The sequence below is a fragment of the Podarcis erhardii genome (assembly GCF_964252035.2).
Source record: "Podarcis erhardii genome assembly, chromosome: 2".
Lineage (NCBI taxonomy): Eukaryota > Metazoa > Chordata > Lepidosauria > Squamata > Lacertidae > Podarcis > Podarcis erhardii.
In genome coordinates this window covers 106,210,033-106,233,577 of record NC_138498.1, presented here as the reverse complement: position 1 = coordinate 106,233,577, position 23,545 = coordinate 106,210,033, and the positions used below count along the sequence as shown (strand labels likewise).

At 43.4% G+C, this 23,545-nt stretch overlaps 1 protein-coding gene and 1 long non-coding RNA gene across 4 annotated transcripts in view; one reads left to right on the top strand and one right to left on the bottom strand.

Annotated features, from left to right (window-relative positions):
• The window catches only part of LOC309337341, a 28,029-nt gene extending 6,418 nt beyond the window's left edge, over positions 1-21,611 (bottom strand). Inside the window, exons 1-6 of one of the 3 annotated variants that reach the window (XR_014154174.1) lie at positions 21,535-21,611; positions 18,940-19,052; positions 17,480-18,018; positions 16,025-16,063; positions 15,535-15,694; positions 12,652-12,768 (exon numbers count right to left, since the gene is read on the bottom strand). This is a non-coding gene — a long non-coding RNA (uncharacterized lncRNA). Of the gene's footprint in view, positions 1-12,651; positions 12,769-15,534; positions 15,695-16,024; positions 16,064-16,461; positions 16,724-17,097; positions 17,145-17,479; positions 18,019-18,939; positions 19,053-21,534 lie in introns of those variants that run through there. The other 2 variants (XR_014154175.1, XR_014154176.1) reach the window with 2 other exon arrangements.
• Positions 21,612-21,647: 36 nt separating this feature from the next.
• The window catches only part of PRKAR2A (protein kinase cAMP-dependent type II regulatory subunit alpha), an 81,391-nt gene continuing 79,493 nt past the window's right edge, over positions 21,648-23,545 (top strand). Inside the window, exon 1 of the mRNA XM_081853670.1 lies at positions 21,648-22,471. Within this exon, the coding sequence (XP_081709796.1) occupies positions 22,207-22,471 (265 nt within the window). The 5' untranslated portion in view covers positions 21,648-22,206. The remainder of the gene's footprint in view (positions 22,472-23,545) is intronic.

Below are 23,545 nucleotides of genomic sequence, written 5' to 3'. Positions count from 1 at the left end.
GGCAGACCAACACGGCTACCTATCTGTAACTAGAATTAGCCCATGTTCACTCTTAGGGAAGAAAGAGACAATTTTGTGTGCCACGACTATTCGGCTGGTTGTCACCAAGGTAACAACAACCAAAAAAACCAAACCCATCCACAGGGAAGCCGACACAAGTTGCATGGCAACACGATGTACTTGACTGTTTGCTGCTTCAGTCAACTGAATAAGTGTCTGCTGGGATCTTTCGGTTCTATACTGGAATGTGGGGTGGAGAAAATGAGAGGTAGCGCCTGTCTGGAATGTGTTGAGGACTTGTGTTCATAGGACTTTAATGACAAGGAGGTGACCCAGAGTTCAGAACGATCCAATTGGCTGTTCAGATTTCAGCTTTCTTGTTATTAACCTATCTCCACTAAACATCTGTGGATCAGCTGCAATTTTAATTCAAAAATCTAGTGTGAAGCATTTTGTTATAAATACTAACAAAGTTCTGTTGTGATCCACTTTGCGCATATTCATATGGCAAAGTACCCCCTAAATCAAAATAAGAAATGAACTATGGTGTGCCTCATGTAGTCTGTTCTCTCCCATGCCATTAAGATCAATCAGGTTTCCAGGTAACAAGGAAAGGGCCTTTTCAGTGGTGGCCCCACACCCTGTGAAATTGATGGAAGCAGACCTGCGAAGCAACATACCTGAAACAAAACTGTACTTCAAGGAGACCAGAAGTGAGTCAGTGCTTTTTTTTACTGCTTAGATGTGGTCCCATGTAAGATATGGAGCAGCCATCTTTTGATGTGCCTATTTTCAGAACACTTATATTAGTTCCTATCCCATTATATTTTGTAGTAGCTGGAGCTCTTGTCTCAGCACTCTTCCCCCACCTCATAAAATAGATATTGTGGCATTTGTTTCTGCTTAGGAATCTGGCAGTAATAGCTAATCAGCCTTCAGTTAATCATAAAAGGAACAACTCACAGCTAAGGCAACAGAATTAATGGATTTTTTCATTGTTTCCACCAATATACACATTTTTTTCTGTGCACTTTCTCGTAATATACACTTTTGTGCAGGCGGTCTTTTTGGTTGCATTGCAAAATTATAAAAAGTACAAATTTCAAAGTACAGCTGCATTTTGGTTCAGGAAGAGTGCATTAGGTAGGTAAAATGACTTATCTCTAATCTGAGAGGGGAATCCTGAGACCAGAATTCCTAACCTCTTTTCTTCTTCTTCAACAAAAGAATGCAGATGCAGGAATTGCTGGGTTGGGTTGGGACTACGGTACAGGGCCCTTTCACTGTCAACAGCCAACATTTAAACTATATGCTGTATTTGGAAGTTTCCTTGCAGAAAAGCATATATGAAGGGAAAAAAAATGTGTAGGGAAATGCCTGTATTAGGAGAAAGGTGCCTGCAAACATGTACAGATTTGAACTGATGTGAAGATGTGGAAAACTGAACTTAAGCTTAGAAAAATGAGAGAGAAATTTGTCCATCCCTAGTGTATCTAGTTTAGCTTTAATCTTAAATAAATCAGGAAAAGCTTGCTAAAGGAAAGACTGGGGCAGGACAGATTGAAGGTGTTGCAAAATTCTTCTCCAAACAACCAAGCCTACGTCAGAGGACACTGTAGTTAGACCGGTATATATTCTGTGTGGCAGAAAGGAAAACAACCCGTCTAATGCACAAAGTAGATTGGGACATGTTTAGGTTCTGCCATTATGCAATCCATTAACAGGCATGTCCAACTCCCAAGAGACTGTGATCTACTCCCAGTATAAGAAAACTGGCAGTGATCTACCCATTGTCATTGGAGGGAGGAGGAGAGTGTGCATGGGGTGGGTGGATTGCCCAGAGTTGTTGAGCTTTATTGGGAGAGGATTGCATAGAACTTTTTAGCTTTCCCCCCGTAACTTTTTTTTTTTTAAATAATATTTATTGAAATTTCCAAATATAACAGAAAAAAGAAAAAGAAAGAAAAAGAACATTTACTTAGGCCTTATTTTCGTTAACATCTTTCCCGGACTTCCCCACCTCACCCCCTCTTATATTCCAATTCTCTTAAATTAGTTCAGCAAGTTCTTACCCCAAATTTTGAACTTATTATCATTGACCCAATATTAAAAATATTTTCCCCCCCTAAAATCGACCCCTGTTCCCTTCCATGAGTTCCCCTCTTTAATATGCAGAACAGAATGAAATAAGAAATAAAGAACAAAATATAATTTTACACTCTTTGGATTCCAAATTTCCCACCCCCCTTTCCCGGTTATGATCCCCAATGTCCATCAATGTCTGCTGTCTGCCTGGAGACCCCACATCTATGTCCAAATCTCTCTCCGCTCCACTTTGCCGTCTTTTTAATAGTCTTTGCCATCTTTTTGGTAGTCTTTAGTTTCGAACACCCAATCTTGGAAGGACTCTATCTCAAGAAGGTCCATTCTTTTTTCCATCCAGATCTCTATATTTAAGAGTAAAACTCAAATTTTTTATTTCTTAGACCTTTTAAATCTGGATGTCTCAAATGTTCCCACTTCCAGCTTTGTCCAATTCTTGTTGTTCTCTTTCCTCATTTTCCTCTGGTTTCTTTCCCTGCTCCACTGCAAAAACGTTCTAATTCCAAAAGCTTCTAGTTCCTCTACAGAGGCTTTATTTGTTCAGGAACAAAAACTTGCGTCAAGTCCCTTCCATTCTTCAATAGATAAATCTACTGTCTCCTTTAGTGTAGAGACCTCTGTAGACAAAATAATGTTTCATTTCTGCAGTTTTCCCAGGAGATAAAAAGTCCTGTCCAATTCCATGCGTATTTTTCCACTTACAACAATTCTTGTAGTGTCCCAAAGCCCCCTCTAGAGGGATTATGGTAACTCAGTTTCCTTCCAAATCACACCCAAAAGTCAGAGTAACTTGTTATCCCTTGTTTTCAACAATTTATATACAAATTGTAACAAATATAACCGGCAAAGTCATCGTAACAAAGTTCTCTTTTTATTCTTCCACTTTGACAGCTACTTTGACAGCTGTCAAAGCCTCTATATCTCCTCACCAGGCGCTCTCACGGATCGCTCCGGTTCCCGGGGGGGGGGGTGTTACATTTTAGCTCACACATTCCACTTTTCTCCTCCAGCGCAGTCTTGTAATTTTCCATCGTGGAATTGATAACTTTATCAATAAAAAGTAGACCCTTCTCTCGATCTTAGTCGTCAAATCTTGCTTTAAATCCTCTACAACAGGGGGGAGACGGACTTCCTTTTTGCACCTCCCCCGCTCGTTCCAAATTTAATTTTTTTTTCCTTTTAAATCCGATTTCCCAATTACTCACGGGTTATTCTTTTTAGTCCAAATTTTCAATAGAAGAAGTCAGCGCTCTCCGTCAAATGGCATGCGGCTTCACTCGGCAGGGGAAGCGGAAGACTCATAGCACCACACCACCCCCCGTCCCCCGCTCCGGAGCCTTTAAAAAGGCTCCTTCGCGGGTCGGGGGGGCGCTATCGGTGCCCGCCGAGTCACCATGTCCATGGGTTTTAGCGCCCATGGTTTTTGAGGGTCCCCGCGTCGCCGGCGCGGACAGGACCCAACCCCTGCCGAGCAGGCTCCCTCCGGAGCTCGGAGGGAGTCCGCCATTCGGCGATGGTGCCAACCCGGAAGTCCACCCCCCCCCCCGTAACTTTTTGTATCTACCAGAAGTTGTTGAGCTTTATTGGGAGAGGACTGCACAGAATTTTTTAGCTTTCCCCGTAACTTTTTGTGATCTACCAGGATCAGCTGGGGAACTACTGGTAGATCGCAATCTACTGGTTGGACATCCCTGCATTAGTACATGGGTAAGGAACCTGCTGCCCACAGGCCAATTTTGGCAACCAGAGGTTCCAATTTGGCCCATTAGGCCATTTTCCCCAACACTAGGCCCACCTGCCAATCAGCTGATAATACTCCAATGGGCAGGTGACGTCAACTAATGGGCAAGACAGGAATAATTTTTGTGTTGACTGTATGCAGCAGTTCCTCACAGGGAACTGATCCATGCTGTCATTGCGGCAAAATTTAACTGGCACTCATCTGCTGATGAGCAGGGAGTTTGATCCTGCTCAGCTTGATTTAATTCAGTGCATGAATTCAGTTCATGGTCAAGCCAAGGGGTTTGCACTGAAACTCCTGCTAAAACGAAGCCTTCTCCCCTTCATTTTAGCAGTGCCTTGCTGTCTATGAGGGGTTTTGAAGTCCTGAATTTAGAACTCCAGAGTACCAGTTCACCTGACATTTCTATTACTCCTATTACATTACTCCTATGTTAGCAGATTATAATTTTCAGCAAACTGTATAAGAAGGGTTATACTGATAACCCCTTGTTATACTGTTGCTGACAAAAGTGGTGACAGAGAAGAAAAGCTGTTGACTAAGATTTTCAAAAGTAAATATTACAACCAAGCCAAATGCAATGGAATGCCTTTGGGTGACATGCCTCAATGAAGCTCTTTCAGCACAGGGCACTAGATGTCAACAGAGAGACAAACTGAAACTGCAGCACTAAAGGTTGCGCACAGCACCATTAAGAAGAGAAGAAGAAGAAACAGGGATTTATTTGTATTTGTTTCTGTGGCAGCAGAACGTACTTGGCCAATAAGCCTGGAGACTGGAGTTCCTTATTAAATCTAAGAAGAGGCGCCACCCAGACATCATCAAGGTAACAAAAGCTTTCTGTTCCGAGGGGGACATTCATATGTCACGATTTTGGTTTATTTGTTAATGCTTAAAAAGCAGTAAACACTGGGCAGCCAGTAGCTGGAAAGGCTGAACTCATTTGCTTAGCTCACATCTGGTGAATGTGGCGAAGCAGACACACCACACAACAGCATCACTGCCCCATGTTTTCCACTTTTATTTCCACTGATGTTTCACTTTATAGCTCCAGTTACTCACCCAGTTCTCTGGAAGCCTGGCTCTCAGGAAAGAACATGCAAGAACGGGGGGGAAACCTTGGTATGCTCTAGTGCAAGGAGGCACTATCCTGAACCTCCCGTTGGACTACAACCCATCATTTCTGACCATTGGCTATGCTAGCAAGGGTTGATGAGAGTTGATTTTCCAGGCTGTACCTACACTCTATTGTTGTTGTTGTTGTTTAGTCGTTTAGTCGTGTCCGACTCTTCGTGACCCCATGGACCAGAGCACGCGAGACACTCCTGTCTTCCACTGCCTCCCACAGTTTAGTCAAACTCAGGCTGGTAGCTTCGAGAACACTATCCAACCATCTCGTCCTCTGTCGTCCCCTTCTCCTTGTGCCCTCCCATCTTTCCCAGCATCAGGGTCTTTTCCAGGGAATATTCTCTTCTCATGAGGTGGCCAATGTATTGGAGTCTCAGCTTCACAATCTGTCCTTCCAGTGAGCACTCAGGGCTGATTTCCTTAAGAATGGATAGGGTTGATCTTCTTGCAGTCCATGGGACTCTCAAGAGTCTCCTCCAACACCATAATTCAAAAGCATCAATTCTTCGGCGATCAGCCTTCTTTATGGTTCAGCTCTCACTTCCATAAATCACTACTGGGAAAACCATAGCTTTTACTATACGGACCTTTGTCGGCAAGGTGATGTCTATGCTTTTTAAGATGCTGTCTAGGTTTGTCATTGCTTTTCTCCGAAGAAGCGTCTTTTAATTTCGTGGCTGCTGTCACCATCTGCAGTGATCATGGAGCCCAAGAAAGTAAAATCTCTCACTGCCTCCATTTCTTCCCCTTCTATTTGCCAGGAGGTGATGGGACCAGTGGCCATGATCTTCGTTTTTTTGATGTTGAGCTTCAAACCATATTTTGTGCTCTCCTCTTTCACCCTACACTCTACCTGAAATGTTTGGGGACATGCTCTACGCTTACTTAACAGCCACAAGAAACCTTATCCTGTGAACCTTGAGCCAATGGATCACCTGTTGAAGACAACAAGAACACCAGGCTTTGCGTGGTACTTGCAAACCCCAATACCAGCTTATCCAATGGACAAACTGGTCCTACTGTGCTCTGTGTGAACATCATTTTCTTTTGACTGATGCTTCCAACACTAGGACAGTCCCTGAGTATCACTTCTACTGTCTGTCTAATTCAGTATTCTGCATCTTAATAATGGCAAGCCTGTTCAGAACACAAGGAAGGATATAAATGAGTTCATTCATCTCCCTGTTCTTTTCTCCTGGCTTTTCATGGCTTTGGAGATGCTCTGAGCCTGTGTTTCTGCTTCTAGACTATTGTGGCCAATCAGCAGTAGTTACTGATATTTTACCTCCTTCATTAGGTAACTTAATTAGATTCTAAACACATTTCTTTGAATAATAGATGGATGGAAATTATGTTTGTTAGCTAGGGACCTGAGCTGCATTCAAAGGAGTAGAAGCTCCATGCTCCATTATAAAACCTCTGAGCCATTCATTTACCTACAGATACTCCTAATTTATTATGTATGCTAAAAACTCAGCAGGTGGTGGCTATTGGAAGCAAAGCTCCAGGGAACACTTGCTAATATTCTCGGGGTAGGGTGGGGACAGCTATAATGATAGAAAAGTGCTTCCTAAATTATCATTAAATTGAACAGCATGCTGCGCCACAAACGTAATTAAAGTAAGTACTAACAGGTATACTGGAATTGATGCTTGGAATTGGACATGTGCCCCTCCAAAATCAAAGGAGAAGTGCACGAAATTCAATGGCTGAAGTTGCTTTAAGCAAACAAACACCCATTTTATCGATGTTTGTTTTAAAGTATAGCAAAACAACATTAAGAAATGTAGCTGAAGCATGGAGAAGAAAAGCAGGTACTTAAATCACTTAACTGGCTAGAAAATTCTGAAAAACAACATAAGAAATAGAGGGGGGACTAGCTGAAGAATTTTAAGAAATATTAAGCCTAGTTGAAAATCCAGCTGATGACTGAGGATAAAAGAAGCCACTTTTGCCTGCATTAAAAAAAAACAAATTACCGTTGCACCCACAGGAGTGACATACCGTAATTGGAATTAACCTCACTCTCTCACTGAAGGCAGAGTCAAAATAAGTGGGAGGTTCCCTCCCCTTCAGGCTCAACAACAATTCCAGCTTGTTCTTGTTTGACCTTACCTTCCAAACCAGAGGAGTCGTCAAACCTTTAAGAAGCCACATGATCATGGGTAAACTGCCTCCCATTCAATATGCAATGGTAGGTCCTTTCTCTGTCCCATCAATTTCCCCCTCAACTGGCCCTATAACTTCTTCCAAATTTTGGAATATTCCCACAGTCAGACTTTCAACTTTCCTGAATACCTGAAGCTTTCCCTTACATCACTGGTTCCCAAACTCCACCCCTACCAATGGACCAGTTGAAATTTTTTGAGAGTCTTGGAGGACCACCTAAGGATCTTTCTGCCTCTTGTAGCAATGGTAATTACTGTTCCACATGTATGATTTTTTAAAATTGTATTTTAAAATATCACCCACATGAATCATATAATCATAGAATTGTAGAGTTGGAAGGGGCCCTGAGGATCATCTAGCCCAACCCTTTTGGGAACCCTGCCTGACATCATGTGTGTGAGTATTATGGGGATCTAGATGCTGCTTGTAACTCTTCTGGGCTAGTTAGGATTTAAGATTTTATGTTTATTGTTTTATTTTTATTTTTATGTAATTGCTGCATGTCATATGCTCTAATGTAAACAAAGATATATATCAATGCAACTGTGTTAAACAGTTTAAAGATGAATAAAAATGTTACAAACAACAACAAATAACAAAAGGAATTTAAGCCTTTATGCTGTTTTATTTTTGCTTATTACCTGTTTAAACTGGATGCAACTCCTCTTTTCTGATCCTAAATCAATCTTCCTTAATTGGGGTGGACTTTGCATAGGGGAACTGTCCACTCATGTGCTAGGCTGCCTCTTTCACATGCTGCATGCATAGGCTGTGAGCAGCTAAAGAAGGGAGGACTTGTTTTGTGTCTCAGAAAAGAGAGAATTGCTGCTGGCAGATGCTTCCGCCCTCATCTGTCTTACCCTGGTACTCTCTGTGGGATTTCCTGCTTTGCTTCCCAGGGGGCTATGGCTCAAAGGAAATAGTGGGGACAGAACTACTGACAAATCAGTTACTCCTCACATGCCAGCATGGTGTAGTCGTTAAGAATGGTGGACTCGTAATCTGGTGAAGCGGGTTCGTGTCTCCGCTCCTCCACATGCAGCTGCTGGGTGACCTTGGGCCAGTCACACTTCTCTGAAGTCTCTCATCCCCACTCACTTCACAGAGTGTTTGTTGTGGGGGAGGAAGGGAAAGGAGATTGTGAGCTGCTTTGAGACTCCTTAGCAGGGGTGCCCAAACTTTTTTCAAAGAGGGCCGGATTTGATTAAGTGAACATGCGTGAGGGCAGACCAAAATTGTTGATCTTTTTTTTTAGGATTGAACTTGAACTTTATCCCAGGAGATAGATTAGACCGACAGGTGGGCCGGACATGTGGGATATCAAGTCCAAACTCCTCCTCATCCTCCTCCTCTTCTTCTTCTTCTTCCTCCTCCTCCTCCTCCTCATCCGGCACAATCTCCACACAACATCCAGAAAGCGCTTTATACTGAGTCTGCTTCATGTTCGCCAATTTTCAATTGGCTATTGAGAGGTTATTAATGTTTTCCTCATAGAAATGAGTCAGTGTTTCCCGCTTCATGATTAGAGCATGGGAAAGAAAAGGCAGAGTAGATGGGAAATTTGTTGTTTGTCAGGGAACTGCCATCGGAGAGTCAGGTGGTGGAAGGGCTCAAGGAGGCTAGGAGACCCTCGAATGCTGAGGAAGGAACCAGCAGGGGGAGAGGGAGAGTTCCTGCAGAGACTCAGTCGGAGGAATGGCTCCAAGATACTTCCAGTGAGCACAGCGGGGAGGTCTCAGGACCTCCGCTGGGGACGCCTACTCCACGCAGGAAACTGTCACGCAGAGAATCCAGAAGGAGAGTTTCCATTAAGGAACTCTTATGTTGGCGTAAATTCCGGAAGCGCCCACTGACGGATTCTGCCAGCGATTGAGGTAGCCATGCACCCATGGCTCCGCGGATTGGGAGAGTTTAGAAACTGATTGCAGAGCCTTGAGGGTTCTATCGCTTACTCACGAGTAGCCCCCTTAATCCCATAACATTGTTGTTTAGTCGTTTAGTCGTGTCCGACTCTTCGTGACCCCATGGACCAGAGCACGCCAGGCACTCCTGTCTTCCACTGCCTCCTGCAGTATGGACCTGGAAATAATTTTAAATATATCTACCTAATGCACTCTTCCTGATCCAAAATTCAGCTATCCTTTGAAATTTGTACTTTTTGAAATTTTGCAATGCATAATCTCCAACTGAAAACCCTCCACTGCACTAAAGGATATAGGCAATAATTTAGTGAGGCATACAGAACTGCAATTTTGAATGTTGATCAGGTGGTGGGGAAGGACCTCAGCTCAGTGGTAGAGCATTTGCCTTACAAGCAGAAGGTCCCAGGTTCAATCCCTGGTATTTCCAAGTAGGCCTGGGAATGCATCCTGTCTGAAACCCTGGAGAGCTACTAGCAATTAGAACAGACAGTACTGGACAATATGGTTTGACTCAGTATGCATAGTATCATAAAACAGCAGAGTTGGAAGGGACCTAAAGAGCCATCTAGTCCAACATCTTGCAATGCAGGAATCACAGTTAATTCCTATCCATATATTCATATTGACATACATACATGCATGTGTGAAAGTCTGCTTCTGTGGGCAGAATTCCTTTGCTGTGTTGGGGTGTCTGTTTATAACCCTTCACATAGTTAGGCAAGTGAAATTCCAGGGGACTCAAGGGGATTTTAGCAGGCTAACTTTGTCCAAGATTACTGTCATTGCCGGTTGATGTGCTACAGATTAGAAATGGAAGAGGGAGTTCAAGGCTGCTCTTGCAAACTGATGAAGTGCAAGCAGAAAGTAGTAAATAGCAAAGTGCTTACGGGCAACACGGGAGAAATAAAGTCTGAATGAGACCAGACCTTGCATAACATAAATCAACCAACAAAATAATAGAGCACATGTGTTAAATTGTCGGTGAACATATCAAACGACACAGTGATTCTTCAAACAGCTCTTGTTTATTCACAGGCCAGAACAGAACTGAACTGAAGGGTTCAGCCAGCCTGCTTATATAGAGCTCCAGTACAACGCAACTGTAACAACTTTCTGTAACTATCCAATCACTGAACGTCACTTTCAATCCCTTATTTGCATATGTGGACCTGAGTGAAAACTATCTACAGTATCCCCCTGCTGGCCCAGGGCGAGAACTTCAGTACATAACAACATGGGTGGAAATGGAGGCTAGTCATAGGCAGATCATGGAGGAGGAGCACTCAGAAGAGGGTACAACATGTTTGCCAGCCATCCCTTATGGTTGGGAGAGGAAGACAGGATACTTGACTTTTTCCACTCTTGCATGTGCATCTCCATTCTTGTTCCCCATTCTCACATTTGCCTGGGCTACAGTGGTTGGTTCATTTAGCATTTGACTGTACAACAACTCTTTCTATCTGGGTCCTCCCACTAGTGGATCCCTTCCAATTAGACTGTTGTCTCTGCTCTTTCCTCAGCTGATACAACAGGAACATTTATATACACTCCCTCTCCCTCTCCCTCTCTCTCTCTCTCTGTGTGTGTGTGTGTGAGAGAGAGAGAGAGAGAGAGAGAGAGGGAGTCCTCTTAATAGACTCCACATAGCCCTGAGAGAAGTATGCCTCCGTCTTTGACCTTGTGTAGAACTGACTGCATAGCATCGTAGTGCCTTGTCACTCAGCTGAGATAATAAGCCTGTTCACAAAGGTTCAAGGTCAACATTCTAACCACACGCTAAGGGGATTGAATCAAGGCCTCCAGCAGATTGTCTCCAGCACTTCAACTCTTCCACTCCCACAATTCTGGACTTTCAGACAAGGTCTTGAGGGGAACAGTGCCCTCAAGGCTGCAGTCGGATAATCAGCTTTCTAACCCATTTGAGACACAACAGGCACTATAAAGCCCTTGCAGCCAAGCCAGCTTACCAGCTTGACCAATTTGTCTTGAGTATGAAGGTTTTTGCCCAGTCTCTTCAGCCTGCTCTTGCTGCCTTGGAGCTTAACCTGTATGACTCTGACTACATTGCTCCTGGCCCTTTGCTCTTTGTCCGCCTGATCTGAAGCTCATCTATGACCATCTCTGTTGCTTCTGGCCCTTGGCTCTTTGCCTGCCAGATCAGTTACCTGATCTTGATTTTGACAATGCTTACTGCTCTTCAGATCATCACCTGCTTGCACTCAAATAGGAGTGCAGAAGCAGCCTGTCCTGAAGCTAAAACCAAAGCCTGACTGGAGATTTAAGAATTACATTTCCAGGAATCCATACACAGGGATTCATTACCCCATAATGGCTTTTGCTACTGTTATAAAATCAGTGTTTTAAAAAACGTATATTCCCCCCCCCAAAAAAATAGAATACATAGGTGAGGATGCTTGGTTGCATATGTGACTTGAGTATGAAATAAAGTGACAGTTACTCTGGCAAGCAAAGGTGTAATTTTTGTGCATGTGGCATAACAGTACACCCATTTCTGTTGCTGAAGCTAAGTCTCATAAATTGCCAGGATGGGAGATTTGCCTGGGGTTAAGCTGCTTTGACTGCTGCTGGGCAACAAACTGAAACTATCATGGGGACAAACAAAAGAGGACACCTTCACCCATGTTTCCCTTCATTATATATATAAAATGAACAACAACAACAAGAACCCACCAACAGCATATGAATTGATATGTCTAATTTAGACCCTCCAATTGTCCCTATTTTCCAGGGACATCCCTGATTTAGAGAAGCTGTCCTGGTTTCTGATTTGATCCCAGAATGTCCCACTTTTCATTGGGATGTTCCTATTTGCATTGGAGAAATGTTGGAGGGTATGGAGTTATCCAACCCGAGCCGTCTGAAGGCAATCCTGTTTAGGGAAGATTTTTTTAAAAAATGTTAATGTTTTATTCTGTTTTTATATATGTTGGAAGCTGCCCAGAGTGCTGGGGCAACCGAATAAGATGTGTGGGGTATAAATAGTAAAATTAGCATTATGGAATGGGACATCCCTATTTTCATCAGAGAAAAGTTGGAGGGTATAGCTAACTTGACATAACAACCACTCCGCCTCACACAGGCAAACAAAACTCATTGCAGCCAACTGAAGTCAACCAGCCATGCTCTGGGGTCCCCAACCTCTCTCACCACCAAGGAAAACTAATAAATGAAAAGAAATAGAACCTACGCTGACTCAAAAACCTGACACTACTACACTATGTAAAAGAATGAAAGTTTGCTATCTCCCCTTCTCTCTCCCCACCTCTCTTCTTCCCCAACCTTATATTGTCTATTGTCTACATTAGTGACTCACATCCAATATAACTGATCCGTTGAATGGACTTTACGATCTGAAAATAGAGACGCTGTATGTACTTTTGTAACCCAAGAAAATATTTAATAAAAATATTTTTTAAAAAGTTCTTCTCCTTCCCTCTTCCCACATCTCTCTCTCTCTCTCTCTCTCTCTCTCTCTCTCTCTTTGTGCGTGTCTATCAATAAAAGAAATCACATCCCAAAATTACTAAAGTGGAGAGAACTTTGATCAAAATCTCATCTCATGCGTACCTTACTTCTGGGGAGGCTGAAAGGTGTTTGCAAGCGTCCTTTCTTGTATTTTGCAAATCATCTCACCAGTGGTCTACACTCTAGAGCCTTCCAGGGGGCTTGTGCTTCAATTAATGCCTGGGTGAATATATCATAAGATAGTTCCTCACGTGGAACTTTTTCAAACCAGGAAGCATGGGCAGTCAAGGAAGCCACAAGGATTTTTATTATTATTTTTTTACTGCAAAGAAAAAAAAAAACCCACAACCATTACACAAGGATAAGCTAAGCTCAAACTTCTGCACTCAGTAAAATTCTGAAGACATTCTAAAGTGCTCTGAGAATGTGGCAGGAAAAAAATAGTATTTTATTCCCTGGGGGGAAAACTTACGAGAAACTGGAGGACAGATTTCAGCACATCACTAGCACCCTTGCAGTAATGCTTGTTAACAAGGGGACCAAAGGAGTGGAATAAAATGTGGGCTTGACTTTGTGTTTAAATGACCTTCAAGGACACAACAAAAAAAGTGATGTTTATGCTCTAGCCTTTTGCTTTAGCGTACCTCATTGTTCTCCATGTATGGACATATACACAGAAAGAGCACACTGCACAGTTCTTCAGAGCCTTACTCATATTTACTGGCAACATGTCTATTTCCCTGTATAAATAACCAGATTTATATACAAAATACAAATAGACAAACATGCAAAACTGGACCAAGTGCCAAACACTAGAGTTGGCCAAGTGTCTGGCTGCTGTGTAAGAGACTTGGATGGAGAAAGCAATTTGCTCTCTTTAGAATGAAAACCTCTGCTTTTTCCCTGAGGCTGCAGACTGAAATGCTTCCAGCAAGCTCAGGTTGAAAACTCCAGGGTACTTCCCCGAAGGCTTCTGAGCAAGCAGTATTATTATTATTATTATTATTATTATTATTATTATTATTTTGCAAGGAGTATTTTTGTTGAATTTCCACAAGATATCAAATATTACAGATAAGTGCCTGATGATGCTGTTACATGAAACAAGCAGTATTAAGATGTTCAGGGTTAAAATGTCAGCAGCAAACTAGTTAGAAACAGGAGCATTGCTGTGGACTTAGGGTACAGGACCTATGGTTCCCCAAAAAAGTTTCACCATCATCACTCTCTCACCCACCCCTGCAAATTAAGATGGACAGTAGTTTGGTCACTGGCATTGTGGTTGACAGCCAGATGCCCGGTAAGGAAAATGTATTTATTCTTTGATTAAAAAGAGGGAAGGGGCAGCAGGGTTAGGGCCCAGAGCAAAAGACCCAGGTTGGGGACTGTTAAGAGTTGTCCAGCGGAATCCCTGATCAAGACCTTGTGTGGGAATGAATTCCCTCCACCACAAGAATGTGCCTCAAAGCTTTCCTGCAGAACAGCTTTAAATACTAGTTACAATAAGGTAAATGTTACAAGTAATACATTGCAAGCAAGCAAGCCATGGGGTTCAGTTCTTTGTTCAGTAAACTCTCCTCTCTCTGGTCCCAGAGGGAGAACCTAAGCTTGTTCATCATTGTAGAACTTCTCTGCTGCTGCTTTTAGCCATCCCCAACCAAGCAACTCCCATCAGCCCTAGCCAGCATGGCCAGTGGTCAGGGATGATAGGAGTTGAAGTCCAAATGTAGATGCAAGGCAGCATGTCAGCTGCCTTAGCAACACCCCTGGTCACAAACATAATACAGTGATACCTCGGGTTACATACGCTTCAGGTTACATACGCTTCAAGTTACAGACTCCGCTAACCCAGAAATAGTGCTTCAGGTTAAGAACTTTGCGTCAGGATAAGAACAGAAATTGTGCTCCAGTGGTGTGGCAGCAGCAGGAGGCCCCATTAGCTAAAGTGGTGCTTCAGGTTAAGAACAGTTTCAGGTTAAGAATAGACCTCCGGAAGGAATTAAGTACTTAACCTGAGGTACCACTGTGTATGAATTCAAAGAAGATGCCAAGAGAACAGAGCTTATACCCTGACCTCCCCCACCTTTCTAAATTGTTTTCTTTGGCTCTGATGCTTTGTTTTGTGTGTGTTCATCAGACTTCTCAGAGAGTGTTTTATCATCATCAGGGGATTAGTAAGGTGACAGCACAGGCTTCAGAGGTGTAGCAATGCTTACAAAACACTCCTCCCAAAATGTGTGCACTTTCTGTCTTTTATTTAAACCTCCTTACCTTCAAACTGAGGACAACATGAGTGGGCTGGCTCTGTATCACACATTGACCCCTTCAGCCGTGAAGTTCTGTGTTTGATATGAGCTTACCTGCACAGCGGAAAAACATGGCTACAGTGAGGTGGGTGGGGGCATGTAAAGAACCTGCCTTTTCTGTATACTATGTGCAAGCTCTGTGCTTATCTGCCAGGCATTTAGGGGGCACAGGGTCTTAGGGGGACTTAGGGGATCTCATTATGGGAGAGCTGGGAAATCCTTGCCTTAGACCCACAGATAATCAACCTCATCCCCAACACTACTGCAACATGGCTGGATAAACACAAGTGCTTTCAAATCCTTATGTCAACTGATTCTCTCTCTCTCTTGAGAAACAGGGCAGAGAAACTCACTGAAGCTTAAAGTGGCTGGGTCTGGTCTGGCTGTTCCTTTTCTCCTTGCAACCGCTTGGGTAGAATCACATATTCCCTTTCTATAGCCAACAATGGACATATATAAGAGAAGTCCCCCACATCCCATGGAGAGCTTCTGCCAGTCAGTGCACACAACATTGAGCTAGATGGGCCAATGGTCTAACTCTGTGTAAGGTAGGGACAGGGGGAGACCAGTGGCCAAGTGGAGTGATGGGAGACCTCCCTCTTGCTGAAAGTTGGTTAGAAGGTGGTGTTCCAGAGACCAGCAGAACACTGTGCTGCTCTGTGACCACTGTCTCCCTTACCTGGGTTGCTTCTCCGCTGGTGGCAGAAGTGGTGGGGTGGGTTTCATCTGCCTAAGGTGGCTTCTTCACTGCTGGCTTCACCCCACAACATGAGTGGGCTGGCTCTGTATCACACATTGACCCCTTCAGCCGTGAAATTCTGTGTTTGATATGAGCTTACCTGCACAGCGGAAAAACATGGCTACAGTGAGGTGGGTGGGGGCATGTAAAGAACCTGCCTTTTCTTCAGTTTCTTAAATTGTCTCCCCACATCTTCCATTTTCAGTGGAATAGTAAAACATTCAGAATGGTACAAAGGCAAAACAATTCCCTCTGCTTTATAAATTGCATCCTCCATGGTACTTACTATATTTTCTAAAAGTTTATTTTTATCTTGTGTTTATGCTTCTTTTAATCAACGATGTACAGTAGCCAAATATATGGCTGATTATATCCAATCAAAACATAAATATTTCATGTGGCTTTCTGGCCTCTTGGCCCCATGACTCACATTTCTATTGGCTCTCCAAGCTCCCTTGATTGTTGACCTCTTCACCAACAGTATAAAAATAAACCATATGAGCTTGGTCCCATATAAATAGTTTCCTTCAGTGATTCATGACATACCCAGACTGCAGTTTCACTGTCTGGTGGTATTATATTGATCCATCTCTCTCAATTGCTACAGTGTTTGTAAACATTCCATGACATAACAACAACTAAGCCAATGGGTTTTGAGGATGTGTATGCTGCCAGTAGAAGTCAATTTTAAGCCTCCAAAGTACACCAACAGAAAATGTACTGCACATAGACCTCTGAAAGTAACACTGCTAGTGAACATAATGCCAAGAGATAGTGGTGCTATTGCAGATATTAATAGTGTGCAGTTTGAAGTGACTGGATGCATGAAAACTGAGTCTGTTTGGAATGAAGCATTGTTCAGACCCATTAGATATTATTCAAAACTTTACTTGCAGAACTTTCTTCATAACAGAGTGAAAACATCAAATGAGTCATCTAAACAGCTCCACAAGACATATGCCTGTCCAAGGCATAGGCTCAGCACCTTACAAAATATGAAATAACCCAAACAGATCTATAAGCAAAGGTCTTTCTCCTATAGCATCCATTTTGCTTGGAGCTGTTTTCCAGGAGAGCTTCATTTACGTCCTTATTCCATGGAGCCTGGGAGCAAAAGAAACAAAAGCAACTCCCTTCAAAATGATGATTAGCAATTCAATACTCATGTGTTAGCCAGCAGGAAACAACAATAGTTAATTATCAACTCATCAAAGAGTTCAGAGAGCACTTCTTGGCTTTAATATAGTTCCTTGGAAAACCCCCATGTTAAAGCTTACATTAATACACATAGCCATTCCCTTTTCATTTTCAATAAAACCAAGAAAACGTTTAGTCAGCCCCTCTTGCAGCAGAAACATACAATCTCAACAAATATTATTAATGAGGGAACTTATTGTTCTCAATCAATATGCATAAAAGAGTTAAGTATTTATTTTAGGGAAATGACTGGGAAATGGGAGTGGAGAAGCAGTTGAAAACTTCATTAAGCAAGGAATAAAAAACATGCTGTATCTGACAAGCTCAGCCCAAGCCATAATAGTGAGTAGAACCTGCAATTCAAATAAATATTGATTTCTTCCTCTTTCTATTGTTGAAACCAGAGTAACAGCACATAAACATTTACACTGGCAACACAGAGTGACGTCACCAAACCCACAGCCTGTACGTCACCTGGTGATTTAACGTCTTATAGGAAGGCTGGTGCCAAGTGCTTGTTTGCTTGCTAGACTTTTGTATTCATATTTAGAAATATTAGATATTAATTTCTAATGCTGTGCACAGGAATAAGATCTTGCACTAAAAAAAAGACTTAAGGACACAAGCCACAGATTGTGCAAATGCACATTCACTCCCATTTACCCATGAGCTGTAAATACTTAAATACCTGCCTCTCTGCTTGCCTGTATAGAAAATATTAACTCCTAGGGAAATAAATCTACATATGTTACATACTGCATTTTAAAGTTATCTAATTAGGGGGGAAACATCACTATAATAATACACAATATGCTACTAGGTTTCTTAAGTAATGTCAAGTATGAGTATAAAAAGGAGAAAAAAAATATAGTTGGCACTATGTGTCATCACAAGTCCTGTTATTGTGACATCACCAAGTCCTACCTATTGAATCTCAGGTTTTAGGGTACTTATGATGTGGTAGCCAGAGTTGTCTCCAGGCAACCAAACTGAGATTCTGCTAACTGGGATACAATTGTATCACTCAACTGTATCACAAATGAATGAAATAGGTGTATGAATAACTGACCTTGTAAAACATAAGTGGTCTAATATGCTTCATAATTCTATTTACAAGGCTATGAAATGTTGCTTTAATGCAGGGATAAGGAAAGCTGTGGGTCTCCAGGGGTTGTTGGCTTCCAACTCTTTTCGGCCTCAGCTAGCATGTCAAGGATGATGGGTTTTCTGTGGGAAAAAATAGGAGGGAGGACCTATATAGGCTGCCCCCAGCATTTTGGAGGAAAAGTGGGGTGAAGGTTAAAATAATAATTCTAATTTCTCTAAGTATTATTCCATGTGCAATAATGAGTTGTTGGTTACTAAGTAGTGATAGAAATGTCCATCTTCTCTTATTAGGACAATACAAACTGACTTTAGCATTTATCTACACACACCAGTATGACATTACAAGATGATTTTTTAAAATGTCCACAATTATAACTTTAATTTTAATTAGAAAGGTAATTTCCACTTTCAAGGCTATGGAAGAAAGCCTCATTAAATTGTTTTTATTTAAAATTAAAAAATGGAATTATTATCTGTTGCTTTATAGAAATGTCTGATAAATCATGACTCATTGTGTCCATCCAGTGCATTTGAACTCTGAAGAGAGGAGGTGGCTGACATTGGTTTCAAATAAGTGCATACTTGTCGATCCTGGATATATTCAAAAAAGTCAAACCAAATTGTATACAGTAATTGGTGTTTTTGTTTTTTATGTCCAAGACACTTCTCCAAGACAGTCAGGAACCACACCTTCTCATGTTACGATTACAATGCCTCTATAGGGATGCCCTCCAGTGCCTAGGGATTTATAGCCTTGCAGACATTACTCCCTCCCCCCCCGCCCCCAAAATATGACTGACGTTCTACTTTTTCTATCATTGTTCTGGTTGTCCCAGATACTTAGCAGTGCCAATGATGACATTAGTAATAATTCCTGTGCTGAATTAATTTTACTGAACACAGATTCCCAAAAGGAAGCTACCTTAGGACAACAAATGGGGTGGAAATACATTCCTTTGCCCTGCCCCAGAAAACACTGGAAGTTTCACGCAACCGTAGTAACAGGTAATTAAAGCAACAACAACAGACAGACTCACTTACAATTGTTGAACTGTTGTCTTGGTAATTTTGAAGAGGGTATACTCATGAACGTAGAGACAAGCTTGGAAAACAAGCCTTATGAGGAACAGTTGAAGGAGCTGAGTATGTTTAGCCTGGAAAAGAGAAGATTGAGAGGAGATATGATAGACATCTTCAAGTATCTCAAGGGCCACCATTTGGAACAGGGGACAGCAACCTTTTTCAGTCATGGGCTGGTCCACGGTCCCTCAGACCATGTGGTGGGCCAAGACTATATTTTGAAGGGGGGGAAAATGAACAAATTCCTATGCCCCACAAATAACCCAGAGATGCATTTTAAATACAAGCACACATTCTACTCATGTAAAAACACCAGGCAGGCCCCACAGATAACCCAGAGATGCATTTTAAATAAAAGGACACATTCTACTTATATAAAAACACGATGATTCCTGGACCGTCTGTGGGCCGGATTGAGAAGGCGATTGGGCCCACGGGTCTTAGGTTGCCTACCCCTGAATTGTGGAAGATGAAGCAAGCTTGTTTTCTCCTGCTCTGGAGGGTAGGACTCGAACCAATGGCTTCAAGTTACAAGAAAAGAGATTCCGACTAAACATCAGGAAAAACTTCCTGACGGTAAGAGCTGTTCAGCAGGGGAACAATCTCCTTTGGGAGGCGGTGGACTCTCTTTTCTTGGAGGTTTTAAGCAGAGGTTGGCCACCTGTCATGGAAACCTTAGCTGGGATTCCTGCATTGCAGGGGGTTGGACTAGATGGCCTTTGGGGACCCTTCCAACTATACGATTCTATGATTCCAACTATGCAGTTGGATCAGGCCAAAGGCCCATCTATATGAGCTGCCAACCAGGTACCTGGCCCAAATATCTGGAAGGCTGTCTCTTTCCCCACAGACCCTCTTGGGTGCTGAGATTGGCAGAGGGGATTCCCCTTGGTAGCTCCTCTGCCCTCAGAGGCTATGGGGATAGTAGCCTGGAAGAGGGCCTTCCACATGGAGGGCCCCCTAAGCTGTGGGATACAGAGGTGGCCTGACGCCTTCATTACACAGAATGCTGAAGATGCACCTTTTTGCCCCGGCTTTTGACGCTTGAGGTGCCTATTTTCAGTACCCACTATGCTTGTTTTAAATACTGTGTTTTTAGTGGTGCAATAATCTGTGTTGAAGGACATGAGCCTAACAGCCTTCTCCACACCGGTGTTGTAGGTAGGGTGTGTGTGTGTGACAAAATGGCAAAAAATATGTTTTGTTTAAAAAAAAAAAGGGCTCACAACACTTTTTTTTATTTAAAAATATTATTTATTATTATTAAATATTATTATTTAAAATGAGTTTAATAACTTCGTCTGACAATTAACCTCGTCAACATAATACGTATCAAAACCTTTTAGTTCAGTCAACAAACACAACGCAATGTGGCTGCTATGAGTCAAGCTCAGCTCTCTGGTAAGAGAGAATATAATGAAAATGGTATGCAGGTGGTACATGATACCAGTCAAGCTTGCAAAAAATTATCATTTGCCCGATAATAAATGCTGGAAATGTAAAGAGACTGAAGGTACATTCTTTCACCTTTGATGGACATGCCCAAGGATTAAGACTTTCTGGGAGATGATCTATAATGAAATGGAAAAGGTATTTAAATATACCTTCCTGAAGAAACCAGAGGCCTTTCTCCTGGGCATGGTCGGCCAATTGGTGCCAAAGAAGGATAGAACATTTTTTATGTATGCTACAACAGCAGCAAGAATACTTATTGCAAAGTACTGGAAGACACAAGATCTACCCACTCTGGAAGAATGGCAGATGAAGATGACAGACTACATGGAACTGGCGGAAATGACTGGCAGAATCCAAGACCAGGGAGAAGAGTCGGTGGAAGATGATTGGAAGAAATTTAAAGTTTATTTACAGAAACACTGTAAAATTAAGGAATGTTAGAAGGATGTTGGAATGAAATTATGTGGTTTTAGCAGAAATGATATAAAGGACCAAGTACAAATGGATTATTAATTGGTGAAAGAAGAGAATGTATATTAAGATAAATTATTAGGATAAAAACAAAGATGGAAAGGATTTGCTGAAATATTTAACTGAACTAGAATACAAAAAAGGGAGGTGTGAGGAGGTCAAGGAAACAAGTAAATGAAAGATAAGTAATGGGAAGGTTTGATTTGTTTTTTTAATTGTTTGTATTTTTCTGTTTTTTCTGTTTGTTTGTTTTTAGTTATTGTGATGTTGTTTTCTTTTTTGCTTAATTTGGTGTTTTTTTCCTTTGTTTGTTTGTAACCTTTTAAACTATAATAAATATTATTTTTTTAAAAAGAAAAAAGCTCGGCTCTCTGGCTTAGCCATCTTGTCAACTCAAAACAAAATAGTGAAATGAATTGATTTTGACGATGTCATTTCAAAATTTGCAGAGAACAACGTTTTCCTCACGAAACCCAGATGGGAGGGAAACTTTCAGTGTTATTATATTTCTCTCAGTCAAAAAGGAAAAAAAAGTCAATGTGAGGGAATGGCGGATTCGCGCCCATTTCGCCCCCCCCGCCCCCAAAGCCTTCATGCCAAACATGGAGAGGGGAGAGCGCGAGGACGAACCTTAGTCCCCGCCCCCTTCTATGCACGCGCCCCCTTCGTTTTTCTCCCACCCCGCCCACCTCGGACGGAGGTGTGAGTGGGTGCGGATAGCTTTCTATCTATCCACCATCCCTCGAGCGCCTCTTGTCCGTTATTGTGACGCATGAAGCGTGTTCCCGCCCACTCCCCGCCTTCCCTTGCTTCTCTCTCTCTGTCTCTCTCTCTCTCTGTGGCGCTCTCCGCCGCTTCCTGCTGGGCATGCGCAGCTGGCCTCGCGCTTCCGTTCCGGCCCCTCCTTCCCCCGACTACCCCGCCGCTCCGATCATTTCTCTTTCTCGCGTGTCAGAGAGCGGCGGCGGCGGCGGCGGCGCGGTTCCCTCAGGGCTGACGGAGGGCTCGAGGAGGAGGAGGAGGAGGAGGAGGCAGGACGTGGAGGCGGAGAGAGCGGCGGCGGCGGCGGCGGCGGCGGCCACCCCCCACCTCCGGCTCCAGGCCCGCGTAGAAAGCTGAGGTGGAGAGATAGATAGAGGTGGGCGGCGGCGGCGGCGGCGGCGGCGGCGGCGGCTACGATCACGACCACCGCCACAGTAGTAGTTGTAGCGGCGGCGGCGCCGAGCAGGGACTCCCGCTCTCTCTCTCTCTCTCTGTCTCCCGGGCCCTTCCGTTGAGTCTCCCGCGCGCCTCGGCGGCAAAATGAGCATCGAGATCCCGCCGGGTCTGACGGAGCTGCTGCAGGGCTACACGGTGGAGGTGCTGCGGCACCGGCCGCCGGACCTGCTGGCCTTCGCCGCCGAATATTTCGGCCGCCTGAGGGAAACCCGCGACCAGCAGCAGAGGGAGCTTCAGGCTGGCGTGGGGGCCAGGGGCAAAGGGGTCAACTTCGGCGCGGAGCCCATGCAGACAGAGTCCAACGGCGAGGAAGAGCGCAGGGACGAAGACTCCGACTCGGACTTCGAGCGTGAGTGAGGGGCGGGGCGGGGTCAGGGGGCGGCCCGGGGGTGGGGGTGGGGTGGCCCTCCACCCCGTCCTCTGCCTGGCCTGCAAGTGGGGGTGGGTTGGGGGGGGTTGTGCTTTAAAGGCTCTAAAGATTATTATTATTATTATTATTATTACTGCCCCCAGACCCCAGGAACTGTAGGAAACAATAGGGGCAGCCCTGTTCAGGGAAGTTTTTAACGTGTGATACCTTAGTGTATTTTTGGTCTTTGTGGAAGCTGCCCAGAGTGGCTGGGGAAACCCAGCCAGATGGGCGGGGTACAAATAAATAATAATTATTTATAATAAATAATAATTATTTATAATAATAAATGTTGTTATTATTATTATTATTATTATTGCCCTTCCATGCGCCTGCGGCTTCAGCAAAAGGGTCGCTTAACGCGGGACTGGTTGCGCTTTTCAGCTCGCATTACAGCCCTTGTTCGTCTGATCAGCAAAAGATGGGCTTAATCCTCTCTCTCCCTCGCTGCTTTACACGGCTTGTTTCTGCGCCAAGGGGGTGGGTGGGTGGGTGGGTGATCCTCACCGCAGGTTTCTTGAGTTCTACGACGGGAGAAAGGCGAGACATAAAAACGTGCCCGACAGATAAACATGCCAGAAAGGATCTGCAGATAACAGCGAGTGCACAAGGGTGTGCGTGGCTCTCTCGTACACGGAGTAGGTGTGACCTTGCGTGTGTAGTGAAAGAAGGTGCAGTGTATAAGATACAGAGCCTTTCTGTCTTTATTCTTTTCCGCCTGCCAAAGTGGGTTATTAATTATTATGGGTTTGTTGACAGTGCGGTTGCAATAGCAGCTTAATCTTGTCCCCAGCCATTGCATTGTCTGCCCTAGTACCAGGGTACTTGCACACAACTGGAACTGAAGTTAATTGTTCAGAAGACGTGCCAGTTGCTTTAGAATGTCTGCAGTTGAATCTTAGCCCCCTGGCAAAGAGATAAGGCGTGTGAAAGCAAAGCTTGTGGAGTCCTGATGATGATACTATGCCATGCCTTCTATTTAAGTTTGCAGTATATAAATATTTTTATAAAAGC